The following is a 24,722-nucleotide window of genomic DNA, read 5'->3' on the forward strand; positions in this document are numbered from 1 at the left end:
AATAATGGGCAAAGTTATCCAACATTCTTGGTGTGTCTACTTCTAAGACCATAATCACATAATCACAGAGTAAAAATTAACATGCTCATCTCAAAACCAAGATATCTGATAAGTGTATTTTCAGTTCATGCCATTTCTTTCTCTGATTTCATTCCTCTGAAATGTATCTGCATACTTGGAATATGTTTTTATTGGTCACAGATAAATTTATGATGGTCCCTTGATTTTCCTATTCAACAAGAAAACCTATAGCTCTTAAAAAGCAACTTTTGAAAACAAAGATTAAGAATATACTTTAAAACCTACATTTAAATTACAAGGTGCCTGGGTCCTAAATTTGACTCCACAATGCTTCCATGGCAATAGTACACTTGGTCTTTATCATGCTCTAAACCCAGAGCCCTGGAATCTGTAAACAGTAGCAGGGTGGCCGCTCTAAGTTTACATTTCTTTTATGTTTATTGGTTTGGTTGCTAAGAAATGTAGACTCGAGTGAGGTGTCTTGCTGCAATTGGTATCTATTCAGTGAATGTAATAATATAGGAACTGAAATTTCAGTCATCATTGCTAAGTTACCTAGTTAAATATTGAGGCTTTGGGGTTCTGGTCTGTGATCCAGAAATCTCTAATCAGCGGGCATTTGACTCAAGTAAATTTTGTAAGATCAAATGAGTCTTTCTAGACCATGGATGACTGGCATGGGACCATTGTGAAAATGAGTGCTATCACAAATCACCTTTCTTCTGGGGGCAGTGGGCTACCTGCGGATCACAAATTGCCCACTAAAAACACACGGTCACACCCTGCCCTCTTCTGTTCTGACTGCTTTTCTAAAATTGAAATATTAAAACTCTTGGTTTTTTAAAATTAGCTTCAAGTGTTCAGTGGTGATTCTCTTTTTCCTTAAGGTAATGAGTTATAGATTATATAGTAATTAAACACAGCTATCCACTTTACAAGGGGTTTTGAAATCTGCATGGAAATACTCAAAACAGACTACAGTCTTAGAAACTGAAAAATGACTAAAGGTTTTGCTGAGAAAAAAATCCCACCCTCTTTTCTTTCCTTACAACTGTAATCTCAGTGTTGAAAGTATAAAATGCTGCATCAAGTAGGATGCCTCTTAAATGATAAATGGATGAAGTAGATGCCTTGAATAGAAATACTAAATAAAGCTCTTCTGTTGAAATGATGGCCTTGGTACAAAATGGCATTTATTCAAGGCATTCAAACAACTCCATTCTATTTCACAAAGAATAAAAAGACCTCTTGGAAGCCCAGACACCTTTTCCTTGTCTTCTCACAACAAAAATAACCAACAGGAATCCATTCCCAAGTGGTACTTGAGCCATGAGCTTGCTTTTCTACTGTTTTGTGTTAGGAGAGTAAAGGGATAATTAACTGTTAAATGCTTTTCTCCTTGTTGGGAAAAGCAAAACCTGGTGTGTGTCTGCTTTTCTTTCTCCTTGACCAACAGAAAACGTCATATTTTATATTGATATATACATATATAAGACAAATAACATGTTTATGAGCACATGGGCATTTCATAACTACACATATATGTGCAAGTGGAACATCTCAACAGTAGAATGAAATAAATCTAAATTTTTGTTTGTTTTTTTCAAACACAAACATTTAACTCTCACTATTGTTTTCACTGAAAATATTTTCTTAAGTAATCATACCCTCATTTTATAACTATGACACAATTATGGATCAATTCTTTGTGGCTAAGCCTTTCAGTGAGTATTATAGGGTTCAAGCTTGGTTAAAGACAGAAGACTTACTGTAGTACAGAACTGAGGTCAATGTGGAAGTCCTATACTCCTGAACTAATTTTATTCTGATTAAATCAATATAGGCCTGCTCATTTGCCATCTGGTTTTCTACAGGACCTGATTCTCTCACAGCCCCGTGTGTCTGTCTTGCCACCCTCCTGAGGGATGTCTGCGGCCACATTTCTGAGCACAGGTCAGTCAGGACTCACCTCTCCTTCCCTGGGCCAAGGCCTTCCATTCTGGGTGTATTTACTTTGATTCTGTCGCTTCTTTTGTCCTCCATCAGCGAATTTGCACAGTAAAGGCTCACTAGGGGCTGGGAAGATAAGAAACCAATTTTACATTAGCAAATCCCCTTTAAAAATAAGTGATTATGTGAGTCACAGTAGTGCTTTGTAATGCATATCTTTTGAAGTCCTCTTGCTTAGGGAGAGACATTTGGCCCCCTTTTAGTTTCAACTCTGTTGGCGGCTGTTCTAACTAACTGGGCTTCAAAAAAGTACTGGCAGACCATAAAAGAATATAACAAATATTGTTGAAAAAATAATCAGTTGAAGCAGAATGTGAACTTGCCTTAGAAGTAAAGAGACAAGAATCAACCCCTTCCGATTATGCTGGTGTTAAAAACAAGACAACAAGCCCTAAATGGAGTCACTTATGCTAAGCCCCATGTCACCAGAGACTTACAGTTTCAGCCTCTCTGAGAAATGGAATCTGAAACCAGTCCATCAGGAATCCCTTGGTCGGCACTAGAGAGGTAACCTGCCTGACAGACCCCTGCATCCCCTAAAGGAAAGGGACCTTGTCACAACCAATCCACTTTTTGCTAGTATGCCTTTCTTGTCCCGCTCTTTTCTGCCTATAAAAGTCTTTTATTTTGTACAGCTCCTGGGAGCTCCATTCTCTCTGCTGGCTGGGATGCTGCCCAATTCATGATCTCCCACATGTGGTCCTAATTCTTTACCCTTCCCTGTATCCTTGTCTTTTGCCATGAATGACTGCTGACTGAGGGGCTCAGCTTTTCTGAGTGCCTGCCATGTATATAGGAAGTAAACATGTTATTAAACCCCTGGTTTGTTTTTCTCTTGTTAATCTGTCATTTATTACAGGGGGTGTCTCAGTCAAGACCTAGAAGAGTAGAGAGAAAATTATTTTTCCTCTCCTACTATACATATGTGTATGTGTGCATATGTGTATATATACATTTAAGTCTTTTTTTGGTGAAACCTTGGAAGCTATAGAATTGGGGAGCAGGAAAAGAAAAGACTGAATGAACGATTAACCTTAAGATTTCTTTTACCCACTAGCATAAAAAATTGTGCAGAAGCATCCTTGAAACAAATATTACCAGATAACAATAGTCTAGCTTGCCAAGGATCAAATATAGATAGACTAGGAGATTTTGGATTTTAAACCTATCTTGAAGTTTACCAATATTGAAAAGAGAACTTTCAAAAAATTATTTTTAACACTAGGGGAAATTTAAAAAGTCATGGGGTGAGACCTTAGCTTTCAACTGAGATATATTTGCAAATTGTGTTTTGCAGTGTCTTAGAGGCTTCAAATATTAGCCACCCTGATATTCAAGGATCTTCATAAACTGTTAGGCTATGGATGTTGACAATGACCTATTTGTATTTATTGACATTGCTAAGTTGAAACATCTCCTGTTACTTTCTTAATTTGAAGATGATTATGATGGGAAAGAAGATAGGGCCACAATGTTTCGCTAAATGAATTAAAAAAATAAAACCCCAGAAACAAATGTTCAAATGCGTCATTAGAATAAGATGGAATATCCATAATATTACCCTAGAATTGCAGGCATGTCATTCTGATTGTTAGTTTCCCAAGGGACTATTTTATTCAGAGTGGAAGAGAAAACATAGTAAATTATATTAATTAGATTTATGTAATCTTCTAGCCCTCATATAATTTCTAAACACCTGCAAGATAAAATCTCAACTCCTCAATTAGAAGATAAGAATTTGTGCCCTTAATCTTACTTTTCATCAGTCTCCTCCTCTCCCCCAGTGGTTTACAGTCCCCTCACCTCTAAATGCCTTTCCTCCTGCCTGAAATTTCCTTTTGCATCTCCCTCCTACCCCGCCCCCTGGACCCATACCCTCCATCTGGCAAACTACTAATCAACCTTCAGAATGTAGCTCAAACGTCACATTCTTCTGGAAGCTGTCTCTTACTACCCCATGTCACTTAAGAGTGACATGCTTACTTGGCAGATTGTTTTCACAGGTTCAATGATGTTTTGAAACCGAGAAGGACCCTGTGGGGCCCTCCTGGGTACAAATCCTTTCCGTGTCCCCCATTTCTTCTTTGTAGGAAATAGGCTTCATTCAGCCTCCTTGACCTTCCCTGAGTTTCAAAGGGTAGATTCAAAGAGCTGCTAATCAGGGAGAGGAGAGAATGCAGAAACAAAGGAGGAGCAGGCAAGAAACACTAGCGCAGCTGCCCTGGGGCAGGGTCCTGGTTCCTCCTCAAGGGATATACAGAACAATATTTCTCGGAGTTCTTCTGCAGGAACTAAGGCCCCCACCCAGGTGGAGGATGATAACTTCAGGCCAAGTACAAGATTCCTGGATACCACCCTGCTACCTCACCACCAACCAATCAGAAGAAGGTCTATACACAGCGGAAGATAACAAAGACTCTGACCCCCTCCCCAAATGATTCTTCCTTTAAAAACTTTCATGGTTGAGCAGAAACTTGGGAGTTGGTTCTTGGACACGAGTCCCTAGGTTACTGGTCTCCTGAATAAAGCAATCTTTTCTTTTCAACCAACACTTGTCTCTTGAGTATTGGCTTTTGAGTGGTGAACAGAGGAAGCTGATTTGGGTAACAGTTTCTGTTAAGTCTTCTAACAGTAGTTAAGTAATTTCCAGGCTTGAAGGTGGAAAGTGATTATTAGCAGAGTTCTGGGTGAAGTTTGTGTGTGTGTGTGTGAAAATTGTTAACAGCATTTTGCACGTCGATATCTATACATAATACTTGACAGTGTTGCTATTCAGTGTGGCCCAAGGACCAACAGCAGTGGTATCAGCACATGGGAGCCTGTTAGAAATGCAGAGTCGAGGGCCCTTTCCCAGATATACTGAATTAAAATCTGTATTTGCACCAGATCCCAAGGTGATTCCTGTATGCACTGAGGTTTGAGAAGCACTGATGTGATTATGACTGAATCCTTAAGGAAGGAGGAATATACCTTAGATGTTAAACATGAGTCCTCTGAATAATGAGACAATTTCAGTAGCACAGAAATATTATATTGTCTACAATTTCCTTATTGCAGTATTATGATGCCAATTGATTTTGTTTAGTCTCTTTTAACAGTAGTTGAAATAGAGGCTAAATGAAGAAAACGCCTTTGTGGAAGTGAGATGCAGTTATAAGCCACAGATTGTATGTGCTAGAATACATTATGGTCTCTCATGTAAATGGGGAATATTTAAAATATAATTATAACAATGCATGGCAATAAAGTTGCATGGTAATTATGAAGAAGTAATTACAATTTGCTTGCTTAGTGGAGTATTTCCAGTCTTCCAAACTCTGCATTAAACATAAAACATCGGATGCATAAACTGACAAAATAATCTAATGGTTTACAGGATTTGCTATTTTAAGCAAATGAACAGACAACAAGTATTTTGCTGAGCAAAATTAATGTAAAACACTATATATTGATTTTTATTTAAAACTTAACACAACTTCAGTTTTATGATTCACTAAAAATGTTTCTAACATCATATCTTATAAGTAGGTATTGACATACATTTCAGCTAATATGTATTAATAGCAGAATTCCTGCTGTCCCTTAGGGAAGTTGAACATTTTTAATTTTTAGCATTCAGTTTATTTAAATTCTTCTAGTATTTATATTGGATTTGTGGTGATGCTTTTTTAAAAAATGTCTCTTTATTATCATAACTTACAAGGCCAATGTCTTAAATATTAAATTTTACAATTTCTCACCTCAGATAGATTATAAATCTCACTTCAGAAAAAAAAAAAAACTAGAGTGGGAGGAGCTGGTAGAGAGAGTAAGCTAATGACAACAGAAGCAGTTTACTGGGGGCGAGCTTAAAAAATCTTTGTGTGAGAGTAGAGGGATGAGATGAAAACAAATTAAAAAAAACATTTCAAGAACTAAGATAAAATATGATAAAATTTTAATCTAGAAACTATCTTTTTTTTCAGGTATGGATACGAATTAGTTTTTAATTAAACTATCCCTGTGATATTCAGGGTGACTTGTACATTAAAAAGCTGTTCAAACGAATGAATTCAAAAACGATACTAATCAAAGGATGTTAAACTTAGAAACATTTTTAACACATTCATTCATTAAAAAAAGAAAACTGAAAGCTATTCAGTATACGTATATGTTTCACTACCCTGGACTCTGTACCTGAAAAAGCGGTCAGTCTAGAGGGAAAAAGACAAGAGGAATACTCTAATGGATGGCAATGGCTGTCATAATAGAAATATGGATCGGTATTCGGGGAACAGAGAATGGATGTCTGCCTCTAGCATGATAGCCACAGAACATCCTCTAGCTTAGAAATCACGTCCAATACCTCAGAGTTTGGAAACGTCACAGTTCACATGCATGGTTCTCTCCAGGCCAAGTGCCAGACCATGACCTGAGTACAGGAAGGACTGATACCAAGTCTGGCTAAAAGCAGGCTTCTATCAAATGTTTGCTAAATGAAAATATTCATAAATGAGATGGATACAATGACAGGATGTAGTTGAAACACTTTTAGAATTCCAGATGAAAACTGCCAGCACTAGAACTGAGAACAAAGAACAAAGAGCCTGGCTCAGCCCCCACAGCCCTAGGTCCTTAGCCACTGCTGTCACCAACAGGGCACCGTCAGGGGAATTGGGGATGAAAAACAGGATGCAGCACTCTGTGCTTTGCACAAACAGGCCCCTTAGACAGTTAGATGTAGAGGTCAGGGAGAATTTTAATGAGCCCCAATTCTTGCTTCTACCCATTGATAGAAAAGCACTAAAATCATTCACTTAAGATATTTGTTCTTTGTGACTAGCAGTGATTTTTTATCAAGGTGTATGCTTGATGGCACATATTCCCAGGCCAAAAATCATATGTAAGGTAGTTTCTCCACTACCTTTTTCGAATAATTCCCTCAGAGCTTCTGAGAGGCTGTCTCCCAGGCCACAGTCCTCAGTAAGGTCCCTGAATAAAACTTTAATGACTCCTATGTTGTGTGTTTTTCTTTAAGGTGACACAACAACATATTTGGACTTTCAGCCCTTACTATAATTCTCCATAGTCCTTAAGCTTCCTTCTGTCTTCTACCTGATCAGGATCCCTAATTCCTTCATAGGCAGACAGTAGTAGCCTGTACTGATATGGGATAAATAACAATGATGTACAAGTTATGGATATAAGTCTGATGTACAAGTTATGGATATAAGTCTGGTTCTAACTCCATGTTAGAACCCATGTCCTTATATTTTTAATACTACCTTTAAAATACTTGCAGTTAGATGCAGAAAACAAACTTATGGTTACCAAGGGGGGAAGGGGGTAGCGATAAATTGAGAGATTGGGATTGACATATACACACTACTATATATAAAACAGACAACTAATAAGGACCTACTGTACAGTACAGAGAACTCCTCTACTCAATACTCTGTAATGACCTGTATGGGAACAGAATCTAAAAAAGAGTGGATATATATATATATGTTTAACTGATTCACTTTGCTGTATAGCAGAAACTAATACAACATTGTAAATCAACAATACTTCAATAAAAATTAATTAAAAAAAAATAAAGTGCTTTGCAGTAGAAAAATAAAATAAAATAAAATAGTTGCTGTTATATCCAGGAAAGTTTGCAGATGAATTCCTCTGATTTGTGTGCAAATGATTTGCTATTTTCTCTCCCACATATGCTTTATAATGATAAAGTTCATATGCATATATGTACATGTATATCTATAGCTACATATCTTCCCCAGATGTAGAAACAGCAAGTCCCAAATCTAGACCACAATTGACATGACAAACATTACTTGAAGGTTACAACACTGAATTATTATATTTTGGAGTTAGAAAGCCTTTTGTATATAGCAAAGTGGGCTATTTGTTTCCATTTCCTTTCAACTTCTATAGCCTGTTTACCATTTAACTATGTTTTGTATACTAAATGAGGTATAGTTATTTGGACAGTTCTTAGTTGTACTAAACTTCCATCCTGGAAGGCCTATAGTCCCTGTGTCGTTTGATCTTAACATGCATTTAATTTAAACTCTTTATTTTGTCACTAAGGAAAATAAAAGTTCAATGAATTGCCAGCTAAATTGTGGTAGCTGATAGAAACATCATACCCAGAACTGTGTATTCTGGATTTCTAATCAAACATTCTCTCCAATTGCTTACCTTCCACCTTCCCCATCAGAGGTAAAAAGAAATGAGTTTTGGACAGTTCCTGTGCTCGAGCCATAACTTTGGGATGGAGCAAAAAGACTGAATATTCACTAAGATGTGATTACTGTGGTTCTCTGAGCACAGGTTAGAATTAGAAGTGAAAACCAAGCATTCAATGAGATCTGCTAAGATGACTTGTACTGCCATTCTCATAAAAGTTTATTTTAACAGAATAAACAAATTACATGGGTAATATATATATATATTTTTCACATTTTCTAATTTTTTAAAAACATCTTTATTGGAGTATAATTGCTTTACAATGGTGTGTTAGTTTCTGCTTTATAACAAAGTGAATCAGTTATACATATACATATGTTCCCATATCTCTTCCCTCTTGCATCTCCCTCCCTCCCACCCCTCTAGGTGGTCACAAAGCACCGAGCTGATCTCCCTGTGCTATGAGGCTACTTCCCACTAGCTATCTATTTTATGTTTGGTAGTGTATATATGTCCATGCCACTCTCTCACTTTGTCACAGCCTACCTTTCCCCCTCCCCATATCCTCAAGTCCATTCTCTAGTAGGTCTGTGTCTTTATTCCTGTCTTGCCCCTAGGTTCTTCATGACCTTTTTTTTTTTTTCTTAGATTCCATATATATGTGTTAGCATACAGTATTTGTTTTTCTGATTTACCATGGGTAATATTTACAAATGTCAGACACATGTGTACTCCTACCATTTAGGCCAAAGAAATGTAAAATGGTGGAAACAAATAAAAAGTTAATAACACTTAAAGAAAGTGTAACTTGCATGTACACTCCCAATTTTATCTTTCTGAAATGGATTAGTGCTTATATTTAGTTGCAAATAAAATTCTTTACTATGGGAAGCGGGCTGACAGAAAAAGAAAATTCTCCAGAGTGACAACAAAAGCAGAACAGCTGTTTCTCTAGAAAAAAAGAGAGAAAAAACATAGTATTTTTTTTTTAATATATATCATATTATGGCTAAGTAATTATCTCAAGTTCACATCTCTGTTTCAAGTATTAAAACAAACAGACTGGTGGTTGCCAAGAGGGAGGGTGTTGGAGGAGGGATGGAGTGGCAGGTTGGGGTTAGCAGATGTAAGCTTTTATATATAGAATGGATAAACAACCAGGTCCTCCTGTATAGTACAGTGAACTATATTCAATATCATATGACAAACCATCATGGAAAAGAATATGGAAATAAACCATATATATATGCATAACCGAATCACTCTGCTGTAGAGCAGAAATTAACATTGTAAATCAACTGTACTTCAATTAAAAATTTTTTTTTTAATTTAAAAAAAAGGAAACAAGCAAGGTACCATCTTTTTCTTATTTGTAACAATTCTCTGATAATTCTTTTCATATGGAAAAATTTATTCTTAGAAGAAAAACCAAACCTTGTTTAGGGGAATAACATAAGAGAGAAAGTTAATGATTCACGTAGATGAGATACAATGTACATATTGGAGGTACAATTGGTTCCTTCTGACTGAAACCTCATCTGTGCTGAGTGAAGACACTAAGAAAGTGCAAAGCACAGGTACTTCCAAGAAGCACTAACTGACTAATCTACAACTGGCTGACTTACCTGTCCAACAACAGATTGGGGAAGCTTGTATAGTTGGAAGGCAAAACATCAAAGGAAAATGTTTCTAAGATAAAGAGTCTTTAAAACAAGGAGAATCTTATTTACTGACCAAGATGGACCATATCTGGTCTTGTCTTCCTCCTCCCCTGCCTCATATTTCCACGGTGCTGTACTTGCCTCTGATAGACCTCTTTGCATACTATATGTAATCTTTATTGATTACTACACACTCTATGTAACATGGCACTTTTTATTAGAAAGAGACACAAAGAAGAAAAAAATACACGGCAATAATCTTATAGTACAGATATCCCTTTGATATTAAAAATCAATAAACACATAAACAAAAGAAGGACATTCTTGGTAGTAAATTCAAATTATACAAAGGTTAAAAACAAAGGGTATAAGACCCCTTCTCAACTCCGCCCAATTTCTTATAATTCCTTCCAGGAAAATGCATAAATATATACCTACTAATCCATCTTCCAGTTATCTGGTTTTTTTTTTTTTTTTTTTTTTCAGTTCCAAAGGGGACACTCAGAATGTGGGTTTTATTGTTTGTTTAATTATATATGAAGAGTCAGCACATATCATCCTTTTGAAATTCTGCTCAGTATTGTAGCATAATTATCATGTACCATAATTTATCAATGTCCATCAATAGGGGACCAGCTAAATCTCATTAAATTTCCATAATGCGTGTCCATGTTCTTCTCCACTATTAGGAGAATCTGATTTGATTGGAGTCGGGAGCTGGGTCATATTCACCTTTGCCCAGCATCCACCCCAGTGGCCTAGCAAATTGTCTGAGAGAAGCACACAATTCATTATCTGCTGATCAAATTATTAAATGCATGCAGATAGATAGACAAGAAAACTTCTTAAGATTCCTTACATTAATGAAATTCTAAAGGATTTAAGAGTGAGAGCACAACCTTTTCCTCTTTTAAGAGAGACTAGAGCCCCATAATTTCCATATTTAAATATAACTAGCCAGCCTGCTTGAAAAATCAAAAAACAAGAGAGAATTTCAAGTCCTAGTCCCAGGTATAGCTCTAATTTCACATGGAGCTCATGTTACCTGCCCTAAAAACAAATGGAGGGGAAACCAGAGTGAGGAATCTTATAATGAAAAACATCAGGATTTTTCCCAGTATCCACTTACAATCCTCCACCAACGAAGCAAACACATACGCACCCCCAAACTGAACCCAAGCTCAGGTCAAGAAAACATAGGTCAATTTCCTGTATGCTGTTTCTAAGCATATATTACCTGGGCTAGAGAGTGAAAGAATTCCCAAAATGCAGTTAACTGAGTTAGTAGAAATAAATATGTTCCAGTTTCAAAGGGAAAGCAGTATATAACTGGGTAGGTATCTGTTTACAGGGCTCCAGGCATCAGCTGGGAGGAGAACGTCCCTTCTGTGGATGAAGGATTTATGGGGGCAATGGCTTGGGATGGAGCTTTTTCTAACTCAAGATTCAAGGAACTAAAATTGTGACAATTTGAAGAGTGCTTTCATGGAGCCTGAATCACTTACTAATCAATACTAAGTAAATTTAACCGAGACACTAGAAACTGCGTTCTTCAAAGATGTGTTAAAGACCATATGTGCCGTAAATGTCTATAGATAAATGTATCTAAGGACTCATACAAGGAATCAGTCCTTGCTATGGAGGAGTTGAGTGTAAAAACAGTGCATACGAATGGCTCTAAAATAGAATATCTGTTTGTTCTCGCTACAGAAGCAAAGGGATAAAACAGTTTAGGGCTAGACTACCCCAGAGGAAGATTGAGTAACTATCCTAAATTCATTTTTCTTAGATAGGTATCAATTCTTCCATTGGGACTGGACATTAAAGGTATTTAATATGGATTTCTATTGCCTATAGGTCTTCCTATAATGCAAACTTTTTCATGTTAATCTTCCATATGTCCACCTATAGGATAAAGTCCAAGCTCCTTAGCACAAAATGCTATCCAAAATCATGACCTAAATATACACATCTCTATTTCTACTTACAGGACTACTCAGAAAGGGCTGAGACCTTTCACACCTTCCTAGATTTGCTTATACTGATCCTTCCGTCCTGACTGGCTTCCCATTTTTCCCACTTAATCATTTTCATAGAATCTTTCCTGACCTCTTTATCCACGTCCCCCGCCCCAAGTTCCCATAGAGAGACCTTACCATTAATTAATGTTTTAATACATTCATTCAATTAATTCATCCAACCTTTCCCGAAATACTTTCAAAATTAATTTGAAACGTAAGTGCTATCTACCAGGTATTGTGTTATCCATGAAAGATTTAAACGGAATAAAATGGACACGTTTATTCCCACACAGTTCTAGCCCTTAAAGAATTTTCTTTCTGATAGCAAAATACAAGTGATAAAAAAAATCGCAAGTCTATTCCAATCTCTTCCTGTGTGCATCTACCATATAGACATCTAATTTGGCATGTGCAAAACACTGCTGCTAGCTTAGGTTTATATGTCTTTCTCTACCAAATCAAAAACCTCTTGAGGGTAGGCTCCCTGCATTATTCATCTTTGTTTTCCCCAAGCATAATGTAGCTTCTGGAACACAGTCGATTACACACACACACACACACACACACACACACACACACACACACACACACAATTTTAGTAAGCACGCTTATTTTTCATTTTTAGGGCAGAAGACACCCAGAAAACTGTCCCATGACTTGACAACAGAAAGCACGGAGGATCATTCCTTCTTCATCTACTCAGCTGAATAAGCCAAGACTGTTCTTCAGTCTGGTTAGGTAGTGGATATATCTGTCAAGTTTGAAAAATATTTTTGCCTGAAGAGAGTCTCTAAATTTCTTAATAATACATTTGGTGTTTAATAAGTCTGCAAGGAAGGTTTTTTTTTTTAATCTAAAGTAGGCATGGAAACCTTTCCCTGGTTTCCTAAAGATTACTGCAAATTTGGCTACTGTAAGCAACTGTGGTTTGATAATATGCTCTTTTTTAACTTAAAAATAATCATAATCAAAGAAGTAAACACTTTGTATCGAACACAGCATGTATTTCCTGGACATGGTGATTAGATATAAAACCTGGAGCAGCAGTCACCAACCAGGGACATATAAAAGCTTTTCTGAAAGGAAAAAGCCATTGACACAGTTCTCACAAACTGAGGATATTTGAAGGTATGATGTGTACGGTCATTTTGCTGACCATGAATTTTATTTTCACATCTCAGTTTTACCATTTATTCATTATAAAACCTTGGACGAGCTGCTTACGATTTCTGGAACTTACTTTTAACTTGTGGCTGCTCCATGACTCATGGGATCACATGACTTTACATTCAGCACTTAACCCTAAATTTGGTATATAGTACCACAGAGTAAATATTAGTTGAACGAATGAAAGATTGGGAGTAAATGTGTGACAATTACATAAGAAAGGCAGAGAAATAGCTTTTTATAAACCATGAAGCATACAAATGTTAGGTGTTATTAATATCTTTGGGGCACATGCAAAAAATATGACTTTTAGAGCCATTTCCCTGGAGCCATTTCTCTCTTTTATTCCCACCATAGATAATATGGTCAATTGAAAACAGACCCCAAACTGCAGGCATCACAGTGATGAATTTCAAGTGATGAGTTCAAAGGTTCTGTTTTAGACTCTAAAACTGAAAGTGGTAAAAAAAAAAAAACAAAGGAGAGCTTTCTTTTTATATGGATTATGATCTGTTTTACCAGGGTCAACTTTGGGAAAAGACCTCAATATGCTGAAGTACTATAAAACACTCTGCTTTGTTTCAGTCTTGTAGATACAGCCCATGAGAGACCTTGTCCAACTTGCCAAATAATATCAATATAAAGGACAAAGTACTACTATTCTTTACTTTTTCCATTTTGGATGCTCTTAAAAAAAGTTAGCTAATGTCAAGCCAACATCTGTCTTCTTCTCTCTATGGGAATGAAATGAAACACACCTCTTACTAGGTCTGGTGAACTGCTCATGTCTCGGTTTGGGCATCTCACATTGTGATCTTACTTGGCTAATACCCTGAGGCCTTCTGAGGAATAGAGAGGAGTTCTTCTGGGGGTCATATCTAAAATCAATCATGTGGTTGTTCATGTGGGAAGATGGTTCTAAGCAGAATGTCTGTATCTAAAATCAATCCCCTGGTTCCTCATATGGGAAGCTGGTTCTGAGAAGACTGGTTTTAGATGGTCCGGAGGGTGAACCCCTTGCTTTTAACCAAAATACAATGAGAACAGATATATCAGAATATTCTCCTGTTGGCAGATATAAAAATGAAAAGAAAGTAAATTGTAATTTAAGATTTGATCAGAAATGTAGGTTCTAAAGAACAGATGAGCTTTTGTAAGAGGAATTATATAGTTAACAATTTTGAAATGAAGCTTCTTATGTCTGATATTGTGCTACATGCTTTAGTGCATCATTACATTTAGTCCTCAAAATGAATCCTGTTTTTGAGATAAAACCATTTTGAGATTAAAAAAATAAAACAAAACTAAACTAAACTAAAGGTCAATGAGTTTAGGCAAACTGAACAAGTATCACAGCTAATAGATGTCAGAACCGAGATTTAATCTTGTCTTTGATATTCTATCATTCACTCTGCTTCCTGTATCATATTATCCCTTCTTCCTTACTTCTCATCACAATTATCACAATCTTGATTGATTACAGCCTTTCCTCTACAGTAAGGGAAGAACATTCATTCATTCAACAATTATTTATTGAGCACTTACTATGTGCCAGGTATTATTCTAGAACCTACAGAACTAAACTAGTGAACAAAGTCCCTGCTATCACAAACATTATATTGTAGTCAAGAGAGACAGCCACTGAGCAAGCATTTTTATAAATATTACTTCATTTGTGATAAGTACTAAAAAAAACAGTCAAGGCAATGTAAGGGGCAGAGAGTGACAGAAAAGGAAGTCCTAGCTTAGATACAGTAATCTGGAAAGATCTAGACAAAGGCTTAAATGAAAGAAAGGAGAAAGTTTTGGAGCTATGAAGAAGGACAGTGTTCTAGGAAAAAGGACAGAGTACAAATGCTCTGAGGGGAGTGCATGCTTGGCTCTTCGGAAGAATGACAATGAAGTGACAGACCCAAGTGGGGAAGAGGAAGGAGATGGGAGAGGAGACCAGAGATCCACCAGGGTTCCAATCTTGACCTCTTCTGAGTCAAAGTAAAAGGGGATTTGCTGTCTCAAGAGGTTAACAGGGTGATAGCAAAGGAGCCTCAGGGGGAAGATGCATCTCATGAGATAAGAATCCCATTTCCAGGTCTAGCTGTCCCTAGTTATGTGGAGATACTTCCATTGCCAAACCTGAAGTTTTGGGTTTTAGTTCTTTGTAAAGATAGCAAATCCCACTATGGAATAAATATTTCATATTTAAATGAGAGTGTGGAGGAGAGGCTACGGAAGGTCTCTCATTCTTGAATCTTGTCCTTCCACCATCTGGTTCCCAATTCTTAGGGACGAAGGGGAGCAGGATAGAAATTACCTTCAGTTAGGTCCAAAGGAGTCCAGAAAGGTAGGAATGATGTAATCTCAAAGGAACCAGAGTTTCAGTGGAAGAGAAGATGGAAGTGGAAGATGAGAAGATAGTTCCCTTTGTGGACATTCATTCTTGTACCTTCACTGAAGGTACAAGAATGCAGATCTGCTTTCTTAGCCAAGAAAGCAGATCAAACACTGTATTTGTGAAAGGTTATATAACATGAATAAAGCTGGTCTCCTCACGATCCAGTCTCAGCAGAGAATAAAGTGCAAAGAAAAACAGTTAAGAAACATCAGAAAGCATCCAATCTACCCTACTATCTTTAAAGAAAATAGTAAGAAGATCCCCGTCTCTTTCTTTTCACTTTCTCTGAATATCCCATCTGCCCCTGGACTTCCTCTGTCTTCACAGACTCCTGTCTTTGCACCCTTTTCCCTTATCATCTAGGATCTAATCTTATTTCTTGCTAGTACTTTTCCAAAAGAAAATGTTGCCAGTCTGCTCCTTTCAAATCTATAGCTCTGCCTACCCATTAATCAGAAGAACAAACAACAAACAAAAAAAACAGATATATAAAGTATTCTTTGGGAAGCAGAGGAGAATAAAGGCTGAAAATACTCAGGCATTCATAATTTTGTTCCCTAGCATAATTGGTATGTTTACTGACTATCCCTCCAGTGTCTGAACTGTTACTTCCTGAAAATAAATGGAATCAAGTATTTTTCTATTAAATAGGTGGGATTCACTCTAACTTAGCATCCTTATTATAATAGTCACAAAGTGGAAATGCATTATAAATTACTTTCTGTTTAATTATGTATGTGTGTGTGTGTGTGTGTGTGTGTGCAGGATCTTCGTGTCTGCTGGTTTTGTTTCTTTAATACTATTGGACCTTCCCAACTTCTTTGATAATGGAGCAGATACATATATAAACATCTCAATTTGAAAGAGAATTTTCAGCATTACCTGATTAACAAAAAAGCTATAATGATAAAACAACTCTTCAACTGACCTGCTTTTAAATGTGAAAAACACACATGCACACACTCATGCACATTTCATTAGTGGCAGGGGTGGAAGGAATTCTAGGAGTTGTGTGTGTGTGTGTGTGTGTGTGTCCATATACGTGAAAGAGAATATTTTTAAAAAGGAATAGATCGGAATATATTTTTCATCTATGCATGATGTATTATGACAGAAAAGAGTATCAGTCTCTAAGAGCCTGCAAATATGCTAACAACCACAAAAATATTTTGTGTGATTTTCTGATCAAATAAAATGATGCCAATCACACTCCAAGGAGTAAATTCCATCACTCACAACGGGAAACTGAAAAATGTTCTAAAATTGTAGCATTTTTTCCCCTTAATTTCCACTTAGGTTTTAGATCGTCCCCTTATTTTTTTTTTTTTTTTTTTGCGGTACGCAGGCCTCTCACTGCTGTGGCCTCTCCCGTTGCGGAACACAGGCTCTGGACGCGCAGGCTCAGCGGCCATGGCTCACGGGCCCAGCCGCTCCGCGGCATGTGGCATCTTCCCGGACCAGGGCACGAACCCATGTCCCCTGCATCGGCAGGCGTATTCTCAACCACTGCGCCACCAGGGAAGCCCTCCCTTTACATTTTTGAACCTTATGTATCAATGACATAAAACGCCTCAAAAGTTTGTCTAAAAAATGCTCAGACATAAAACGCCTCAAAAGTTTGTCTAAAAAATGCTCAATCATCCCTATATGCCTGTTATTTATTTATTTATAAATAACTCTTTACGAAAATTTTCAAACATACACAGAAGAGAGAAAATAGTATCCCCATATCCCATTCCCCCAGTTTCAACATTCATTCATCGTATACCAATACAGCTTTATCTAACATTCCTGCCCTCTTACATAAAAATCCTAGATTATTTTTTAGGTCCTTGGACTTTCCTTGGATTTCCTTGTTGGACAATAGTTGTTCTAGAACCTATAATTATCCCTGAAGAAAATCTAAAGTACCTCCTAAAAATATGCATAAGCTTCAAGTAAAACAAAAGGCACAAGAGAAACCACTGAGCTGCTATTAAATATGAGTTAAAACAGAGTAAGGTAACACTAGAACACTGCTACATGGTTTAGTTTATGAAATATAGACATATGAAGAAAAGTGACAATGGCATATGGGAGGAAGAGCCTGTGAAGGCATTCCTGGAGTCTTTCTATGTGCTCTGGCTATCTTGCTCTGTAGGACCTCACTCATCTGCCTTTGGAGGGTAGGACTTCTGGGAGCGGCCCTTCTCTCTCTCCTGAAATGGCCATCAGCACTGAGAAACTCTACGTTTGGTTCCTTCACTGCAGACATGGCGAGGCATCAAGGAAAGAGGTGAACAGAGTCGGCTCTGTTCTGTATTGAGAACAGGTGTCCCGACAATCTACACAGTATGAGGGGAAAGCCACATCTCAGTCTGTGGATTCACAGTGTTTTATTTAAGATGCAAAACTACAGTGGTCCAGATTTATCCCCTTTACTGGACTTAATAGAATTACTAACCTGCTTCATGAGAAAAAGAATTTTAAGTGAGTCACTGATACTTCACTTTACTGGTTCAAGACTTAATACAGAAAATTACAGATCTTGGTCCAGGGAAATGTTCATCTCTGCCCATAATAACAGGCCTTCAGCTGCCAAAGGCAAGGGCTTTGTGCACTGAAATTGGAACTCTGACCCTGAGATACAAAGTCATAACCAGTAAGCTCAAAGAGAGATTTCAGTACTTGCAGGACTTAACATGGAAACAAACGTGGGTCAGATTATTTATCCACACAATGTGTATCTTGTACAACAGTATATCTTAGATCGGGGCGGGGAGTAGAACCTCCTGCTCAATATAAACTATTTTACTGGACACGATTGAAAAGATAAAAGGCAGGTTTAATTCATCATTCTAAATGGCTTCTCCATTTATCTCGCCAAAACAGTCTTTCCCAAGATTGTCAGGTAAGAGCTTCCCTGAAATGACAAATATATTTACCCTATGCTCCTTGTTATCATGTATGTCATACCATAAACCTCTTGTATCTCTCATTTCTTCCTGGATACAACATCAAATGGGCATGGCAGTAGATTACAGCACCCCATACTTAAGTAACTCAAAATTTCAGCCTAATATTTTATTTCATCAGAAAAAAACCTGACCTAGTTATTTTTAAAATAAGGGAGCTATATAAGCCTGTTATGAGTAAAAACTACTCTTCCTGGCTTTTGGGCCATGGATGAATCCTCAAAAGAAAATGAATTTTCCCAGTTTCTGACCCTGAAGTAAAATGTATTTACCTCCATCAGTAAGTCATCTTTGTAAATTCTATCAGATGCTTCCTTGGAGGGCATTTACGAACTTCTAAGTTCATAAATACAGGAGGTTTCCTTTCTTTACCTCCACATCTTTACCAACCTTTAGCTCTACTTTCAAAGTGCATCCCAAATCTTTCCACTTTTGTCCATCTCCCCACCCATCTAATTTGTTCAAAAGTACCAGAGATTAGCAGATGTGTGCTATTATATATAGGATGGATAAACAAAAAAGTCCTAGCAGAGAGAGCTATATTCAATACCCTATGATAAACCATAATGGAAAACAATATAAAAAAAGAATGTGTATATATGTATAACTGAATCACTTTGCTGTACAGCAGAAATTAACACAACATTGTAAATCAACTATACTTCAATTAAAGAAAAAGTACCACTATCTCTTTCTGGGATTCTGCAATAGTCTCTATTACTGTTTTTTTTTTTGTGAAGTAGTCAGTGAAATAAAGCAAAAATCAGGTTGAGTCCTTCTCTTGCTTGAAAACCTCTGATAGTTTTTCATCAAATTTAGAAAAATAAAAATCAAACTCTTTTCATAGCAAAGGTCCCTCCTTATCTCTATGACCTCATTTCTAACCACTCTGCCTATCCCTCACTCTGCTCTAATGACATTTAATGAGTCAAGGTGCTTTGTACTTGGAATTCTGCCAGGCAGGCTCTTCTACCAAATACCTTTGTGTCATTCGAATCTCAGCTGAAATGTTGCTTCTTCAGAGCCATCTCTGATCTTACAAAATGAAATATTCACCAGGCTTTACCAAACCTTCCTGTTTTTGTACATTCATAGGAATTATCATGATCTGAAATTACACAGTTCATTTACCATTGCTTGTTTATTCTGCTTCCCTTGCCACTGTTCCAGAATCCAAATTCCATGAAGGTAAAGACCTTGCCTATCTTGTTTATTGCTCATCCCTAGCCTCTAGAATTCGGTGGACACTTAATAAACACCTGCTGAGTGTATAATTAATAATTGTATATATCTGTCACAAATGGAAAAATCAATATTTTATTAGCATATAAACGCTAAAATGAATCAAGGTATCTTAACACCATTGCATTAAAAACACACACAAATAGGCATTTAAATGGTTTGAATCAACTGGTAGATCCAATGAAGGGTAAAAATGTGCAGTGACAACAAAGCCCCCATCTTTTTGGAGGGAGTGCTGCATGGCAGCACTTTATTCCAGTTAGTCCCTATAACAATCTGATGGGGTGAAGCAACTTTACAATGGAAGAAATGGAGGTTCAGAGAGTTTTAAAGGTTTGCCCGAAGTCATAGAGTTGGTGGTGGATTCTTAACTATAAACGTACTGCCTCTAAAGTGATCGTGATGATGGTGATGATGATGATGGCAGCAAAGACAATCACTAACATTTATTGAGCTATTCTAATTATGTGCCAGGCATTTTGCTAAGCATTTCAGATGCTGTGGGAAAGACCATGCCTGTAAACACCCATATTCCCAGTCTTCCTTATGTTTCCAAGTCTCTCTGGCCTATGTACAAACAAATGACACCTGAGTGCCTTCTGAGACAGCCTCCAGGGCTGGTGTGGCCCTCCCGTCTCTGATCCCCTGTCATCATGACCTTGGAGGCCAGGGGTTCTCTTGGCGGTGCAGCGTCCTCTCACGATGCTTTCTGAGTCACTGTGCAGCAGAGTCCCCAACAACTGACTTTATAACGTGAATAAGGAATAACACTTTTTAGGAGTTAAGCCACTGATATTTGGGAACTTATTCATTACCACTTTATGCTTGGACCAATTCAGATTACACTATCTCACTTAATTCCTAAAACAATTCAATGAACTACATGACTCCCTCCATTTTATGGATTATATAAGTAAGTCTTAGTGACAAATCCATCCATCAAAACCATATAATCAGTAAGTGGACGGAAATGCCAGGTTACCTGAACCCAAAGTCTGAACCTTCCACTTAGGACTGTGTTCGGTCCTACTAGTGGGATCCTTCTCTTTAGAGGAAGTAATTTTAAATTATTCATTGGTGATATTAATCATATTGGCTTACATTGCATAACCTCCTAGAGAAAGTTTGGATTAAAGGACAACTAAAATCTTATTTTCTTACCAAGAAATGCGACCAAATCGCACATTAGTTAATGGTGACATTTCTGGACTCTAGTGTTTCCTAACAAACCTTAGACACAACGCTCTAATAACAGATTGTGAGATTGTATTGGCTAGCCCAGTCATAACTGCATTATAATTTATAACTCCCCCACAGCTTTCCACTTTATCAGAAATTGTGGATTTTGCAGGTCTCCATGGGAACCAATTATAAGCAAAGCAATTCAAAGAGCCTTCTTAGCCCATCAGTATAAATGGTCAGTTATTTTACAGTTAGAACAATATTTATATAACCAGGGAATTTGTACCACATCTATTTGCATTCTTCCTGATGCAGACAGAATGACTACGAAGAGCAGAAAATGTAAAATGACATATTTTAAATATGAACCAAAGGAAGAATGCCTCCAATTGTTTTGGTTGCTAGTTTTCCCACGCCTCAGAGGTATCGATTATACTTTCTGTGAGCAGACTAACTCAGACCAGTTGTTAACATTTGGCTCTTTAGAGTCCAAGATGCATAAGAAAATAAAAGCAGATACAATTCATTTTCCATTAATGAAGAAATAAAACAAAACCCTAGTTACTGTCCATGGGTTTGATAAATTAGGTTTATGTTATAGCAAAAGGATTTTGGTTTATAGATTGTGAACAATGAAATATACCTCAGTGGCTACTGGAATAAACACACATAAACTAAACATATACCTATGAACATCATTTCAATAATTTCAATGTTTTAAGATCACACCTATGCTGATAACATAAAAATCACTGGAGTCCTGCATTGTTTATCTTCATGACCCTGTATCTTTAAATATTTTAATGTTATTTTCCAATAAAGATATGAGGTTAAGTTCTGCAGGTGAAAAGTTAAAGGACAACTTGTTCTTCTAAAAGTGGGCAGTATATTTTGATTTGAATGTGTTTACATTCATGTGACAAAGACATGAAAGGCCTTTAAGCTGATAGAAGGCATAGTTCACTCATACAAACAGAGAATATCTGCTACAGCAAAAGGGTTGAACTAAAATGTGAACTCCACATATCACCAATCTAAGTGCTAAGCACTGCCGCAGATGTTTGGTTCTGGAGGCAACATCTACTGGCATGAAATATAGAAAGAATGGAAGCAAAAGGGGTGTATTAGGTGGCCATTGCTGCTACAACAAATTTCCCCAAACTCAGTGGCTTAAACAATACAAATTTATTCTCTTACAGTTCTGAAGGTCAAAACGCTAAAATTAGCAGAACTAGGTTCCTTCTGGAGGCTTCTGGAGAACATCTGTATTCTTGTCTTTTCAGCTTCTAGAAGCTGTCTGTATTCCTTGGCTTGTGGTCCCTCCCTCACATTTCCTAATCCTCAGATCCTCCTGCCTCTCTCTTATAAGGACCCTTGCGGTTACATGGGACCCATCAGAACAATCTAGGATAATCTCCCTATCCCAAGATACTAATTTAATCACATCTGCAAAGTCCCTTTTACCAGGTAAGGTAATATGTTTATAAATTCTCGAGACTGGGACATGGATATCTCTGAAGTGCTATTACTCAGCCTACTTCAGAGGAAAGTAAATGAAAGAAAAAGCAAAAGAGGTAGAGAATTTTCAAGTACTGGTGTAATAATAATAATAATATCACTAGTAGTAGTAGTAGTAGTAGTAGTAGTAGTAGTAGTAATTATTATTCATTCATTCAGCAAATATCTATTTGAGCCACTAAATCATATCAAATAAGATCTGGTAGATGGTAGACACACTCTAAAATAGTTAGCCCACATTAGCAACACTGGTCATCTATTCAAATGCTTATGGCCTCTGAATGTCCAGAGTGAGTATTGAGAAATAAGTCATATTGTGAACAAAGCTTCAAAGACAAGTCTTAAAAGAAGTTTCATAATTTCTGAAAGAAGTTTCATAACTCCTGAAAGAAGTTTCATAACTGAATAAGAACTCACTTATTCAGTTTCTTCAAAATGTGATAAAAATATATTTTAACTAGCTTTGGTCCCAGGATGCTTTCAATAATGACATAACATGGGTAGTGCTCAGAAAAAAACAGCAAATTCAAAATAATATGTTTTAAAAAGTTTTAACTGAGGAACATTCTTTTACTGTGAAAAGATGTGTAATATTGCAAAGAATGAGTTGAAGGTAAAGTACAACTGAAGGTCAAGAACAGCCATTCAGAAGAACATTTTTTTAATGGGGAATCTTCCTTTTTTGCATTCATTGGCAAAAACAAGAAAAGAAGACACTAAGTGGTCAGATGAAAAAGACAAGTAATTACTCAGGTCTTCTCTTTTATGCCTTGGAGAAAATTAGAGCTGGATTTCAGATTGTGTCTCTTCTTCTTAACAAGAAAATGGAAACACTTATGAAAGTAGAACACATTTTGCCTCAGGACAATTTCAGGAATTATTAAAATTTTGTAATTCATCTATTTTGATACATTATTCCAATTATGGAAACTATCATTTTCTTATGAGTTTATCAAAACCACAGCACAGGCTTAAAAGATTTCTATATCTAAATGCATTATATTGGGAATTTTCAGTAGATGGAAATGGAGAAAAAGAGCGATTAACATCGCTGTAGAAGCTCCCAAAATATTAAAAACCATGGACGAGGGACATAGTCTATAAAATTTAGACAGTACTGAAATTCCAAATCATCAGATTGAGGAAAGTCTATCAAAAATTGTGAATGTATTGACTGGGAAAAATATTTATGGCACATACACCTACAACATTTATTCTTTCTTAGCATTTCAAAGAGCTAGGAAACAAGAATGTATATTGTTTTGATTGAATAAAATATTTATAAAACCTTTTCCTTAGAGGGTCAAAACATCGTACTTTAAAATATGCATAACTTAAAAAAAATTGAAGTGTAGTTGGTTTACAATGTTATGTTAGTTTCAGTGTACAGAAAAGTGATTCAGAGATATCTATCTAGATATATCTAGATATAGATATATCTAGATATATGCTTTTTCAGATTCATATGTATGTGTGTATATATATATATATATATATATATATATATATATATATATATATATATACTTTTTCAGATTCTTTTCCCTTATAGATTATTATAAGATATTGAGTATAGTTGCCTGTGCTATAAAGTAGGACATTGTTGGTTATCTATTTTATATTTAGTAATGTGTATATATTAATCCCAAACTCCAAATTTATCCCTCTCCTCACCCCTTTCCCCTTTGGAAACCAAAAGTTTGTTTTCTCTGTCTGTGGGTCTATTTCTGTTTTGTAAATAAGTTCATTTGTATCATTTTTTCAGTTTCCACATGTAAGCAATATCATATGATATTTGTCTTTCTCTGCCTGGCTTACGTGCACCCCAATGTTCATAGCAGCACTATTCACAATAGCAAAGACATGGAAACAACCTAAATGTCCATCGACAGATGAATGGATAAAGAGGATGTGGTACATATATACAATGGAATACTATTCAGCCATAAAAAAGAATGAAATAATGCCATTTGCAGCAACATGGATGGACCTAGAGATGATCATACTAAGTGAAGTAAGTATGCATAACTTTTAACACAGTAATTCATTTTAAAATATACATCCATTACATATACCCATGCATGTGGACAAATATATCTTTATAAAGATATTCATTGCTGCATTGTTTGTAAGGAAAATAAAACCTCAAAGAGATACAAATACTCATCTGCAAAGCAATTTTATAAATAGGGTACATTCATTAAGATGGAATACTATACAGCTACAAAAATAAAATATGTCTATCCTAGGCTAGCAATTTTCAAATTGTTATCTGTGTTTCAGAGACCTGTCAAGGAGTTTACAAGGTCAAAACTATTTCATAATACTAAGATGCTATTGGTATATTTTCACTCTTTTTTTAGGCCTCATTCTCAACAGG

General features: G+C 36.5%; 1 protein-coding gene across 4 annotated transcripts in view; it reads right to left on the reverse strand.

Annotated features, from left to right (window-relative positions):
- RBMS3 (RNA binding motif single stranded interacting protein 3) overlaps positions 1-24,722 on the reverse strand; it is a 1,499,266-nt gene that overhangs the window by 138,242 nt on the left and 1,336,302 nt on the right. For all 4 annotated transcript variants that reach the window (XM_059077389.2, XM_059077380.2, XM_059077384.2 and 1 more), the window contains one exon: positions 1,991-2,097. In XM_059077389.2, coding sequence (XP_058933372.2) covers positions 1,991-2,097 — 107 coding nt within the window. The remainder of the gene's footprint in view (positions 1-1,990; positions 2,098-24,722) is intronic.

The sequence above is a fragment of the Kogia breviceps genome, chromosome 10 (assembly GCF_026419965.1).
Source record: "Kogia breviceps isolate mKogBre1 chromosome 10, mKogBre1 haplotype 1, whole genome shotgun sequence".
Taxonomy (NCBI): domain Eukaryota; kingdom Metazoa; phylum Chordata; class Mammalia; order Artiodactyla; family Physeteridae; genus Kogia; species Kogia breviceps.